The 11,489-nt window shown below is 49.3% G+C and overlaps 1 protein-coding gene across 2 annotated transcripts; it reads left to right on the top strand.

The window, feature by feature from the left end:
* Positions 1-2,789: 2,789 nt before the first annotated feature.
* On the top strand, positions 2,790-11,284 carry DYNLT1 (dynein light chain Tctex-type 1). Of its 2 annotated transcripts, none has more exons than XM_027972623.3 (5): positions 2,790-2,851; positions 5,460-5,501; positions 10,010-10,133; positions 10,498-10,575; positions 10,859-11,284. In XM_027972623.3, the coding sequence occupies exons 1-5, from the start codon at positions 2,825-2,827 to the stop codon at positions 10,927-10,929; spliced, it is 342 nt and encodes a 113-aa protein (XP_027828424.1). In that variant the 5' UTR covers positions 2,790-2,824; the 3' UTR covers positions 10,930-11,284. The 2 variants fall into 2 exon arrangements, with proteins under 2 accessions (XP_027828424.1, XP_042109615.1); XM_042253681.2 differs by lacking the exon at positions 10,859-11,284 and adding an exon at positions 10,735-10,841.
* The last annotated feature ends 205 nt before the right edge of the window (positions 11,285-11,489 follow it).

Here is an 11,489-nt window from a genome sequence, read left to right as displayed (position 1 = left end):
GAAAGAAAGCACACAACACCTGCCAACCTATGGCTAAGCCCCAAATTGAAAAACAAACCCAAGATCCAATCCACTGACTGCACAAAAACTTAACATTATTCTAAAGTACGGCTGAGAACGGGAGATTCATGAGCAGTTCTGAGTCAGTGTGTTTATACTCCAGGACTTCTGATGGACTCTTGGCAGAGCAGAAGTGCTAGTCACCTGCCAGCTGCCACGGTGATTTTAAATTCCTTAGCCCTAACAAAGTGTGCATCAACTGGGCAGACCATAACACTTGCACTGCGTTTTCCCAAGCACTGCAACATCGCTGAGCCTAGAGAATTCAAGTCCTCGCACTGACAGAAATCCGATTTTCAAATTTTTCCATAGAGGCCATATCCTAGTCAACTCTGCAGCTTCCACTGAAGCTCACAGATTGCCAGAAAGTGAGTACTCACTGCATGCGTGCTAAGTGAACACACAGCCCTGAAGATAAACGGACCAACTCGTCCATTTCTGGGGCAGACTCAATATAACTATGCCGTGTATTAAGATCCCTGAATGAATATTCTTTGACAGTTAAAACTGGAGAGTGGGACCAATGCAGATACGATGACGTCATGTCAAGTTTTTAAACAGTTCACATTCACGTGTTCTCTGTTGATTTATGCACATGCTGGTGACTTTCAGTCACAATAGAACTTAAGATGGAGTAGGAAATGGCAACCCACTCCAGTATACTTGCCTGGAGAATCCCATGCACAGAGGAGCCTGGAGGGCCACAGTCCATGAGGCTGCAGATTTGGGGATGACTGAGCGCACACATTATACCGTCCATGTGATTCAAAAGCATTATCAAGGCCGTATCCCAGCAGCCCTTCAGGAAGTTCACTTGAATCAGGAAATTCTTAAAAGGCTGTGGAACAATTTAGAAAAGAGGTCTCAAACCTCACTCAGAACCTGTCCGCTCCTGCTTTGCACGTAATTTAGCTAGTGGGCCTACGGGGCCTCCCTATGGAAGCAGAAGAAAATCAGAAGAGGGAAAAGGCCCCTGCCTGGCTAAAGAGGGCAGAGCCGCTGAGGAGCTGGAACTGGGCAGGTGGGGTCAACTGACCAAGAAGGACACCTAAAAAGAGATCTTGGGATCTCAGGAGAAGCTAGATGTGGGGAAGACAAAACACAGAAATGGCAGGCTTAGCATCCCGTGTAGACTGAGGCTTGAGGCTGAAACACTGGGAAAAGTGAGTGGAAGCCAGAATCGGAGAAGCAGAAACCAGGTGTGAGAGAGCAGCCTGTCGCCACCCAGCAGGTCCTCTCGGTCAGGTCAGGTGTCCAGGGCAAGGCAGCCTTGTGTCTTTCACCCTCCCCTCTCCCCTTCCCCACAAATCAGGAAGGTGATTGCCTTTTCCTCCACTCCCAGTCTGCAACTGGGTAGGAAGCAGAACTAATGTGTGGGAAAATCATTCTTTTAACACCTTTTAATTGTGTGTTTACCACAGGCCAGGTACAATTGATGGGGCAGGGGATCCATTAGTGAATCAATTGGATTTCTGCCAGCATGGAACTTAGCTTTTATAGCGTAGAAACAAGGGTTGCAGATGAACTGAATGTGGGTGCTGCAGCTTAATTCTGCAAAGTGTCAGGGTCCGGTGGTCAAACCCTTCCTAGGAGGATGGGAAGTGGTTTTTAGCTACTGGGCTTTGGAGAGGGTGTGGTAAAAACAACAGAAAATGTAGCCCCCAAAGTCAAAGGTTTTAACCTCAGATCATGTGCCAGCTGATACATCTATCCCAGCCCTTCTTGGAGAGCTGCTGAGAATTACCCAGGGCAACCACTAATTTTTATAAATTCGCTTGTCTACAAGTTAAAGGTATGCCTAGATCATTCTGGTTAAGGCTGCCAGGAAGTGTGCAGCATTTTACATTTTCTACCTTATTTAATGGTACTTGAAGGGGGAAAAAAAATTATATGCAAAACCTACTTCCCCAAAGGTAAGCTTCGTTCAAATCTAAAGTTTCCTAATTCTGGAACCCCCAAGGGGGCTGCAAACAATATCTCAGACAGCCCGTCATGTTCCGAAATCACTTTACAATTTGTTACTAGGTGTCCAAACCCACTTGCTTGTTCAAAGGAATCCAACAAAGTACAAACTTCAGGGAGGGGCCAGGACAGCCCTTCCCCTCCCGGCCTGACTTTTTCCAGTTTGTTTTGTTTTAGCTAAGGCTGTTGGAGGAGACTCTTGAGAGTCCCTTGGACAGCAAGGCGATTCAACCAGTCAGTCCCAAAGGAAATCAGTCCTGAATATTCATTTGAAGGGCGGATGCTGAAGGTGAACCTCCCATCGTCTGGCCACCTGATGCGAAGAACTGACTCACTGGAAAAGATCCTGATGCTGGGAAAGAATGAAGGCGGGAGGAGAAAGGGACCACAGAGGATGAGATGGTTTGGTGGCATCACCGACTCAATGGGCATGAGTTTTGAGTAAACTCCACTGAGTTGGTGATGGACAGGGAGGCCTGGCGTGCTGCAGTCCATGGGGTCGCAGAGAGTCGGACACGACTGAGCGATTGAACTGAACTGTCCAGGGAGCTGCCGGGACACCCTGGTGGAGGGAAGGTGTCCCCGAGGAGAAGCGCGTCTCCCTGACGGCGGGAGGAGAGGCGGGTCCCATCCCGCGGGCACTGCGGGTGCCCCGGGGAGCACGAGCCCGAGGGAAAGGGCGGTGCCCTGGAGGAGGCGGGGCGCGAGCGCGGGGGCGCGGTCTGGGCGCGGGGGCGGGGGCTGAGCGCGCCTGCGCAGCGTGCGCCACTTGGGGAGGCGGTGGCGACGCGCCGGCAGCAAGATGGAAGACTACCAGGCCGCCGAGGAGGTAACGCCCGGTGGGCTACAGGACGGGCGGGGACGGGCGGGGGCAGCCAGGGCCGTGTGCGGGCGCCCGGGCTGCCTCTGGGCCTGGGCGGTGGCCCTTCCCGGCGCCCCGCCGACAGCTTCGGGGTGACCCACTGCCTGGCGGACTCCGGGCGTCTTCGCCCTGCCCGGGGGCCGGGGGCGCGGAGGGGGCGCGCCTCCCGTCGTTCCTCCGGGAGCGGGCTCCGCAGGCCCGGACGCCTTCCTCCGGGGGCGCAACATCCCCCGGGGATCGCTAACCCTAACCCCCGGCCCCCCGCGCCCGCGGCCCTCCGCGCCCCCGACCCCCCGCGCCCAGGCCCTCCGCGCCCCCGAACCCCTGCGTCCCCGGACCCCCTGCGGCTCCCGGTCCCCTGCGTCCCCCGCGCCCCCCGACCCCGGCCGTCACTCGCGCCCTTTACTCCGAGCGCAGACCCCTGCCCAGGCAGATGGGGGAGCTGAAGGCCGCGTGTGCGTCTGCCGGCTGATGTTTGCGAGTCTCCAGAGTGACATGCACACCTGACCCGCACCCCCAGTTACAGCTCCCCAAGGGGCCCCCAGTCCTGGACCGCTGCTGCTCTGGCCGCGGGCAGCAGGCAGACGCGCCCGCGAGAACCTGCCTTTTTGTCTTGGGTTCCTCTCCTGCTCTCCACGCTGTGCACACGCCCACCGTGGCCACCGTCACTCACATTTCATTTGAGAAGACAGTCCGATAGCTCCGATTTTGGTGGGATGGTGGGGCGGGTAGTCATTGCCCCATTGAAGAAGTCGGGTAAAGCATACAGCTGTTTGCCAGGCAGAAGGTATTCACTGTAACAACGTGTGCTGTGTCCTGGCTTTCCTTCCGTCTGACGAGCATTCAGGGAATGATAGCTGATGGCTGTTGCTCTCACAGAATAGTTGCCCCTTTTCTTCTCGATAAATAGTTCTGGTTGAAGTACAAATAAATGGAGCCCTGTGTATTAGGCAGCCTTCCCAACCAGCACGAACCTTCTATGATAGTGTCACCATCAGTGTCCGAAGGGTGGTAGCAACCTAGGGAATGTTCAGGGAGAAGCCACAGTTCAGGAGCAGGTGGCCAGGGAACAGCTTTTCCCTGTCAACTGCAGTCATTGGAGAATGGCTTGTATTACAGGAATTATTGAGTAACTTTGAGGAAGGAAATATAGAGGAAGTCCTTTAAACCGGAGTTTTTAATACTCTGCCTTCTCATTCTGGCCCTCACCAAGGAGGTGGCTCAGTGACTTCCTTATTCCAGATCTCAACTGCATATCTGAGAAATGAAGGGGCTGAACAGAATGGTGTGTGTTTTACATAAGATAAAGCCCTGGAGGCTGGACCATGACTGTCTTCTCTCTAGTAGGCCTGCCTTCCCTGTTTACTGACCTACAGTAACAGACCTGACCCCCACGTCTGCTGACTTCACGTGGACACCTAACTTCACGTGGACACTGGCATCTTTGTAACTCTGCTCCGTTCATCTTTCCTGCAGAAGCTGAAACTGCCAGTGGATTCTGTACAACTGCTGTACTTTCCACTAAAAGTCCACTGAAATACCCCTCACCCTTTCTCATATTTTAACCGCATGGAAGCTCACACAGGGACTTTCTTGTATGGTTTAGAACCACTGAGGCCTCTTGGAAGGGTCTTTTAAACTTGGAGAAGTAATTTAAGATACTACAGAGTTTCGTTACCTTGGTGAGCTGGCTTTGTCTCCAGGCATGACTTCTGAGTACAGTGGGTGAGGGGCTTCAAGCAGTCAGCTCCTGACTCTCCTGCAGAGGAAGGGGCATCGCTGGAACTGGGCTTCGTGGTCAGCAGCCCAGCGGGGGAGAATACTCCCTGCCCACCTCTCTGCCTTTGTCCCACCAGGATGCACTGGGGCTGAGGGCTAGGGCTGCCCCCTGGAAAGCGCTCACAGAGCTCAGGAAATGAGGTTCCTGGACTCAGGGGACCTTGTACCCATTCACATGCACCCCATGTAAAAAGAAAGAAAACCACTAAAACTCTGACTGCTGGCAGCCCACCTCCCAGTTCATCTTGACATACTGGCTGAGAACCCCCATGCCTTCAGCTGACTGTATAGTCCTGAAGCCGGACACAGTTGAGAAGGAAAATATTAACCAGAAATAGGAAAGTCATTGTAAATTTTACCACTAAGAGTGGTTTCAAAATCCAAAACGTCTTAAGTTTCAAACCTCCTGATTAGTTTACATTAGGAAAAGAGTTAATTCATACAAAAGTCAAGTAACTCATTGAACTTCCATATTTGTTAATGATCCTCGCAGCCGGCTGAAATGGATGGACAGGTTGAGATCTAAAGTGAACTTAGTCTTATGGGTCATGGCATAATTAAAAAAAAAACAAAAAACCTTGAAACTGTATACGTGTACCCTGAGTCTCCTGCCTCTCACTAGCTTTGTGGTCCTCAGAGCTACTTAATGTTTTCCTCAGTAAAATGAACAGCCTGGTTAGATTATTTTTAAGGTCTTCATTTCTAAATTATATTCATTACCTAAATTTGCATTAATCAATGCAGTGGGAAAGGATCTTTTAAATCAATCGGGCTTAACTAATTTTTTCCCTTACAGACTGCTTTTGTTGTTGATGAAGTGAGCAACATCGTAAAGGAGGTAAGAGGAGAAGTGCTTCTTTTTTGAATGTTTGATTAATGGCTTATATGAGTGAAAATAATGTGTTTTAAATACTATCTTGGAGTTGTTTCAGCTGAGCCTGTGTTTTGGCATTTCAAATAACAGTTGTTACTTCAATGAATATCTAAATAAGAATTACTCCCATATTATGTAAATTATATATTTTGAATGAGACAGGAGGTTTTATATACTGGCATTATTATTGACTGTCACTAAGGCTTGGTTCTATAATCTTTTAGCATAAAAGACTCATGATATACAAATAAATACTTCTAATGTTTAATGGAGAGTGAATATTAAAAAATTGAACAACTTCTAGTCACTCAAGACCTGTTGCTACACTTGGGGCTCATTTTTTTTCTTTACATTCCTAAACCATCCACTCTATTGACCGTGGTACCCGCTTTAGATGATAGGAATGGGCTCGTTCATTCAAAAATACATGTCAAGGGTGTGTGCAGGGGACTGACGCCCAGAGAGGTTACAAAATGGGGAGGGGAGGGCAGACATTTATCAGATAATCACACTGCATTCCTCGTGTGCTGCTGTGAGGGATTAACCCATCTAGTGAGCTCAGAGCTGGGATCTGGAGGAAACAGAAGAGGAGGGTTCCTGTGTGTGTTGTGCTTAGTTGCTCAGTTGTTTCTGACTCTTCGTGACCCCACGGACTGTAGCCCGCCAGGCTTTTCTGTCCGTGGGGATTTTCCAGGCGAGAATACTGGAGAGGATTGCCATGCCCTCCTTCAGGGGATCTTCCTAATCCAGGGATCTAAGCCAGATCTTTCAAATTGCAGGCGGATTCTTTACCAGCTGAGCTACCGGGGTAGCCGCAAACGTAGGGTTCAGTTCAGTTGAGTCGCTCAGTCGTGTCCAACTCTTTGTGACCCCATGAATCGCAGCACGCCAGGCCTCCCTGTCCATCACCAACTCCCGGAGTTGACTCAGACTCACGTCCATCGAGTCCGTGATGCCATCCAGCCATCTCATCCTCTGTCGTCCCCTTCTCCTCCTGCCCCCAGTCCCTCCCAGCATCAGAGTCTTTTCCAGTGAGTCAACTCTTCCCATGACGTGGTCAAAGTACTGGAGTTTCAGCTTTAGCGTCATTCCTTCCAAAGAAATCCCAGGGCTGATCTCCCTCAGAATGGACTGGTTGGATCTCCTTGCAGTCCAAGGGACTCTCAGGAGTCTTTTCCAACACCACAGTTCAAAAGCATCAATTCTTCGGCGCTCAGCCTTCTTCACAGTCCAACTCTCACATCCATACATGACCACGGGAAAAACCATGGCAACCAAGTCAAAGACTGCAGAAAACAGGTGAGACCCAAGGAGACTTCCTAACAAACCAACTCCACTTCTCACAGTTCTAGTGAAACTGACCCGCCTTCCTGCTCCCCACTGTGTTCCTAAGAAACACTGTAGTTTGAAAAACAATGAAAAGCAGAGTGTTATAGATCCTGCAAAGCAACTAGAAAATGATGCCTCGTGTGGAATACTGTATATGGCAGAACAAGATCACTTCGCCTTTTAATCACTTTGCTTTTTGATGATGTTCACAAAAATAGGTTGGAGTTCTTTAATCACTCTGGCATTTGTCAATAACTTGGATTAACAACAGTTTGCATTAAAGTCAACTCCAAATCATATAGAAAACTTCAAATGGTATTGTTCAACTGATCATCTAATGACCGTCTTTGAGCCACCAGCTTCACTATGTGCTCAAGGTACAGGGGTCTGGGGAAACAACCGACCAGGAAAACTGTTTCTGGCCTTGGTCCTGCCCCGGCGCTCTCCCCAGTGCCCCGCACTAGTCCAGACACCCCCACCTCCCTACAAATCCCTCAGACATACCAGGACATTCCTTACCACAGGGCCCTTGCACTTGTTCAGTCTGGAATATCTGTTCCCCTCTTTTCACTAAGTTAACCCAAAAAGCCTCTTGAAAGTGAAAGAGGAGAGCGAAAAAGTTGGCTTAAAGCTCAACATTCAGAAAACGAAGATCATGGCATCCGGTCCCATCACTCCATGGGAAATAGATGGGAAACCGTGGAAACAGTGTCAGACTTTATTTTTTGGGGATCCAAACTCACTGCAGATGGTGACTGCAGCCATGAAATTAAAAGACGCTTATTCCTTGGAAGAAAAGTTATGACCAACCTAGATAGCATATTCAAAAGCAGAGACATTACTTTGCCGACTAAGGTCCGTCTAGTCAAGGCTATGGTTTTTCCAGTGGTCATGTATGGATGTGAGAGTTGGACTGTGAAGAAGGCTGAGTGCTGAAGAATTGATGCTTTTGAACTGTGGTGTTGGAAAAGACTCCTGAGAGTCCCTTGGACTGCAAGGAGATCCAACCAGTCCATTCTGAGGGAGATCAGCCCTGGGATTTCTTTGGAAGGAATGACGCTAAAGCTGAAACTCCAGTACTTTGACCACGTCATGGGAAGAGTTGACTCACTGGAAAAGACTCTGATGCTGGGAGGGACTGGGGGCAGGAGGAGAAGGGGACGACAGAGGATGAGATGGCTGGATGGCATCACGGACTCGATGGACGTGAGTCTGAGTGAACTCCGGGAGTTGGTGATGGACAGGGAGGCCTGGCGTGCTGCGATTCATGGGGTTGCAAAGAGTCAGACACGACTGAGCCACTGAACTGAACTGAACTGAACTGACTTGGTTGCCAGGCAGCAAGTTTGATACAACTGCAGTCAGAGCTTCCCAGTCTCCCTGGAAGCACAAGTAACATTGCAGTCAGCGTTCCTTTCTCGTTGATCACCCGATCACTCAACTTCAGCAGCTTTTTCTGCCCCTGGGCAGTAGGTTAATTCCTTGCTCTAGCTATTGTTAAGTACTGCATAGTAAACTTGGATGGGTCCAAAATTCTAGGAAGGTTTTCCTCCCTCCCTGAAAAACAGTGAATTCCAAAGTGAATGTGTAAAGAATGGCTAGAGTTAGTGGTTTAGCTTGAGCACAGCCCCCACGTTGACAGAGCTGCTCGCTCAGCCATGTCCAACTCATTGTGACCCCACGGACTTGCCTGCCAGGCTCCTCTGTCCATGGGATTATCCCAGCAAGAATACTAGAATGGGTCGCTATTTCCTCCTCCAGAGGATCTTTCCGACCCAGAGGTTGAACCTGAGTCTCCTGTACTTCCTGCATTGGCAAGTGGATTCTTTACCACCGAGCCATCTGGGAAGCCCCATTTGACAAAGCTGAGCCCAGACCTGTTAATACCTTTGTCCCCTGAAACCAGGACAGGCATCAGGATAAAAGGCCCAGAAAATCATAGAATAGGAATATTCTCACTACCAACTTCACCAAGAGGTGAGGCCAGGGATCATGTGTATTCCTGAATAACCCCTGAAGCACACAGCATGAACCGTCCCAGAATACAGCGCAGAAGAGAAAACAAGGAATTTCATAATAAAAAAATGTGTCACAAGCTTAAATAAGGTTTTGGAATAGATAGAGCAGTTCTTTAGTTTTCTGAAAAACATACTTCTGTGATAACATTACCAGAAAATGCTGAATAAAGGAAGTATTTGTAAACACATGATTATCTGGATAGGTTTGTACATTGTTGATTATACAACCCACAAAGATTCCTCTATCTACTGTACTTTTAAGAAAGCAATAGGCAAAGGGAAGTATTTTCTAACTACAGTGGGAAGAAAATGCATTGCTTATCTCTAGATAATTAATCACAACAGCAAACATTAAATTCAGTCAAAATGTTTAAAAAATTTGACAGATGCTATATAATTACATATTTTAAAAAAATGAATAACGAGGGCTTTCCTGATGGCTCAGTGATAAAGAGTCGGCCTGCGAGTTCAGGAGACAGGTTCAATCCCTTATCTGGGACGATCCCATATGCCAAGGAGCAGCCATGCCCGGGTGCCACAGCTGTTGAGCTTTTGCTCTAGCGCCCGGGAGCCAGAGTAGTTGAGCCCACGTGCCACAAGGAGAGAAGCAATGAAAAGTCCAAGCACCGAAACTAGAGAGTAGCCCCCTCTCGTCCCAACTAGAGGAGAAGCCCGTGCAGCAGCGCAGACCCAGCACAGCCAAAGATAGATAAACAAACGTTTAAAATGAATGAAGGGGCTTCTTGATAGCCCAGTGATTAAGAATCTGCCTGCCATTGCCGGGGACACGGGTTCGATCCCTGGTTGGGGAACTAAGATCCCATGTGCCATGGAGTAACTAGACCCACCCGCTGCAACAAAGATCCCAAGTGCTGCGACTAAGATCCAGTGCAGCCAAAAATTTAAAGATGATAATAAAAGTGAAAGATAAAGCATTCGAATGGGATATGATACAGTTAAAAGGTATGTCTACAAAGGAGTACTCATGGTTCCCAACAAGCTTACTTTCACCTTATGCAGAGTATAACTTAGCAGGTCATAGGGCGCAGTGCTCACTGCGCTGCCCTCAGGAGCGGCCGGAAGGGGTGCTGTGCTGACAGTGACCGGCTGTGCTCTGTCTTCCAGGCCATAGAAAGTGCCATCGGTGGCAACGCCTATCAGCACAGCAAAGTCAATCAGTGGACCACAAACGTAGTGGAACAGACCTTAAGCCAGCTCACCAAGCTGGGGAAGCCATTTAAGTACATCGGTAATGCACCTTTGCTTCTGGTTGATGGTGGTGGTGGTTCTTTAAGTACTGCTGAGAGGGAGTGTGGGAGAGGAGACAGCAGAGGCGGTTTCTGGAGGAGCATGTCACCGGCCTGTGCACACCCACCTGGGCCGAGTGGCTGTGGGAACGACTGCGGACCACGTCCCTGGACGTCACAGCACTTCAAATCCGCTGCTTTTAGAGTAAGCGCGTGGTGAGGTGTCAGCTTCCTAGGACCAGGCGCTCTACCCCTACAATCATTTTCATTTTGAACGTCAGCCACGTGATCATCTACACATATGAGGACAGAGAAGAATGTGTGTTGCCAAGTAGATTCCTCTAATAAAAGTTTGTTTTTCTGTAGTGACCTGTGTGATCATGCAGAAGAACGGAGCCGGCCTGCACACGGCAAGCTCGTGCTTCTGGGACAGCGCCACTGACGGTAGGTTTTCCTTCCCCGGAAGGCTTGTCCCCGGCACGTCCCCAAGGGACCTTGCTGCCACCTAGACTATTCAAAGCCGTGTTCTAGGCAATGTGTGTTGGTTGTTGCATGTCTTTGAATGCATTATTTATTAGAGTCACCTTTCAAAACGTTTTATAGAAGAGACGGGCCGACCTTCTTTGTTGGCTACAGAGTTGAGTCCTGAGTGTTTGGCCTGATCCTGAGAACTTGGAAGGCCCAGCTCTTCGGGTTTTCAGGGCGGCCTGCCTCCTTCCCCCTGCAGGGAGCTGCACCGTGCGCTGGGAGAACAAGACCATGTACTGCATCGTCAGCGCCTTCGGACTGTCCATCTGACAGCCCCGCCCCGCCCCCTCCACCGCACCCCTTCCCTCCCATCTTCTAACCACCAGCCGGCTATTCAGCGATCACCTTTCTCATCCTAAGTGTGTTTTTGTGGCACTCTCAACATGTAGAGAAAAGAAACAACCACACTGCTCTCTGTGACCTGCACACCAAGTCAGAGGCGTTGTCATCACAGGTAGTCTGGAGCCTGTCCTGCCACTTGTCTTAACTCTGAATGTTTCTTCTCAAAGGTGCTAAAAGCCGAAGTCTGCTAGTGTGAAACTTTCTCTACTCTCTGAAATGATTCAAATACACTAATTTTCCATACTTTGTACTTTGTTAGAATAATAAATTATTCCAATTTAAAGTGTGTGTTCTTCATTGTCTAAATAATATCACAGGTGAATTCTCCATATTTAGCTTCTGGCTTTAGAATCGAACTGTAAAAAGAGCAGGAAAGGTTGCAGCTCTGCTTTGGTTCTCTCCAGTACAGTGAATGTGCTGACTGGCCACCCGGGGGCTGGGGGCTCTTGGCTGCTCTGCGGTGTCCTGGTTGGATTTCTGCCCCGAGC

The sequence above is a fragment of the Ovis aries genome, chromosome 8, assembly GCF_016772045.2.
Source record: "Ovis aries strain OAR_USU_Benz2616 breed Rambouillet chromosome 8, ARS-UI_Ramb_v3.0, whole genome shotgun sequence".
Lineage (NCBI taxonomy): Eukaryota > Metazoa > Chordata > Mammalia > Artiodactyla > Bovidae > Ovis > Ovis aries.
Note: the sequence above shows the minus strand (reverse complement) of the source record. Positions and strands in the feature narration are given on the sequence as shown.

Bases quoted from the DNA above. Each gene is read 5' to 3' on its own strand.
- DYNLT1 (XM_027972623.3), top strand. From the start codon at position 2,825: ATGGAAGACTACCAGGCCGCCGAGGAG. The intron at 5,502-10,009 runs GTAAGAGGAGAA...TCTGTCTTCCAG, and splicing joins TGAGCAACATCGTAAAGGAG to GCCATAGAAAGTGCCATCGG. The intron at 10,576-10,858 runs GTAGGTTTTCCT...TTCCCCCTGCAG, and splicing joins CTGGGACAGCGCCACTGACG to GGAGCTGCACCGTGCGCTGG.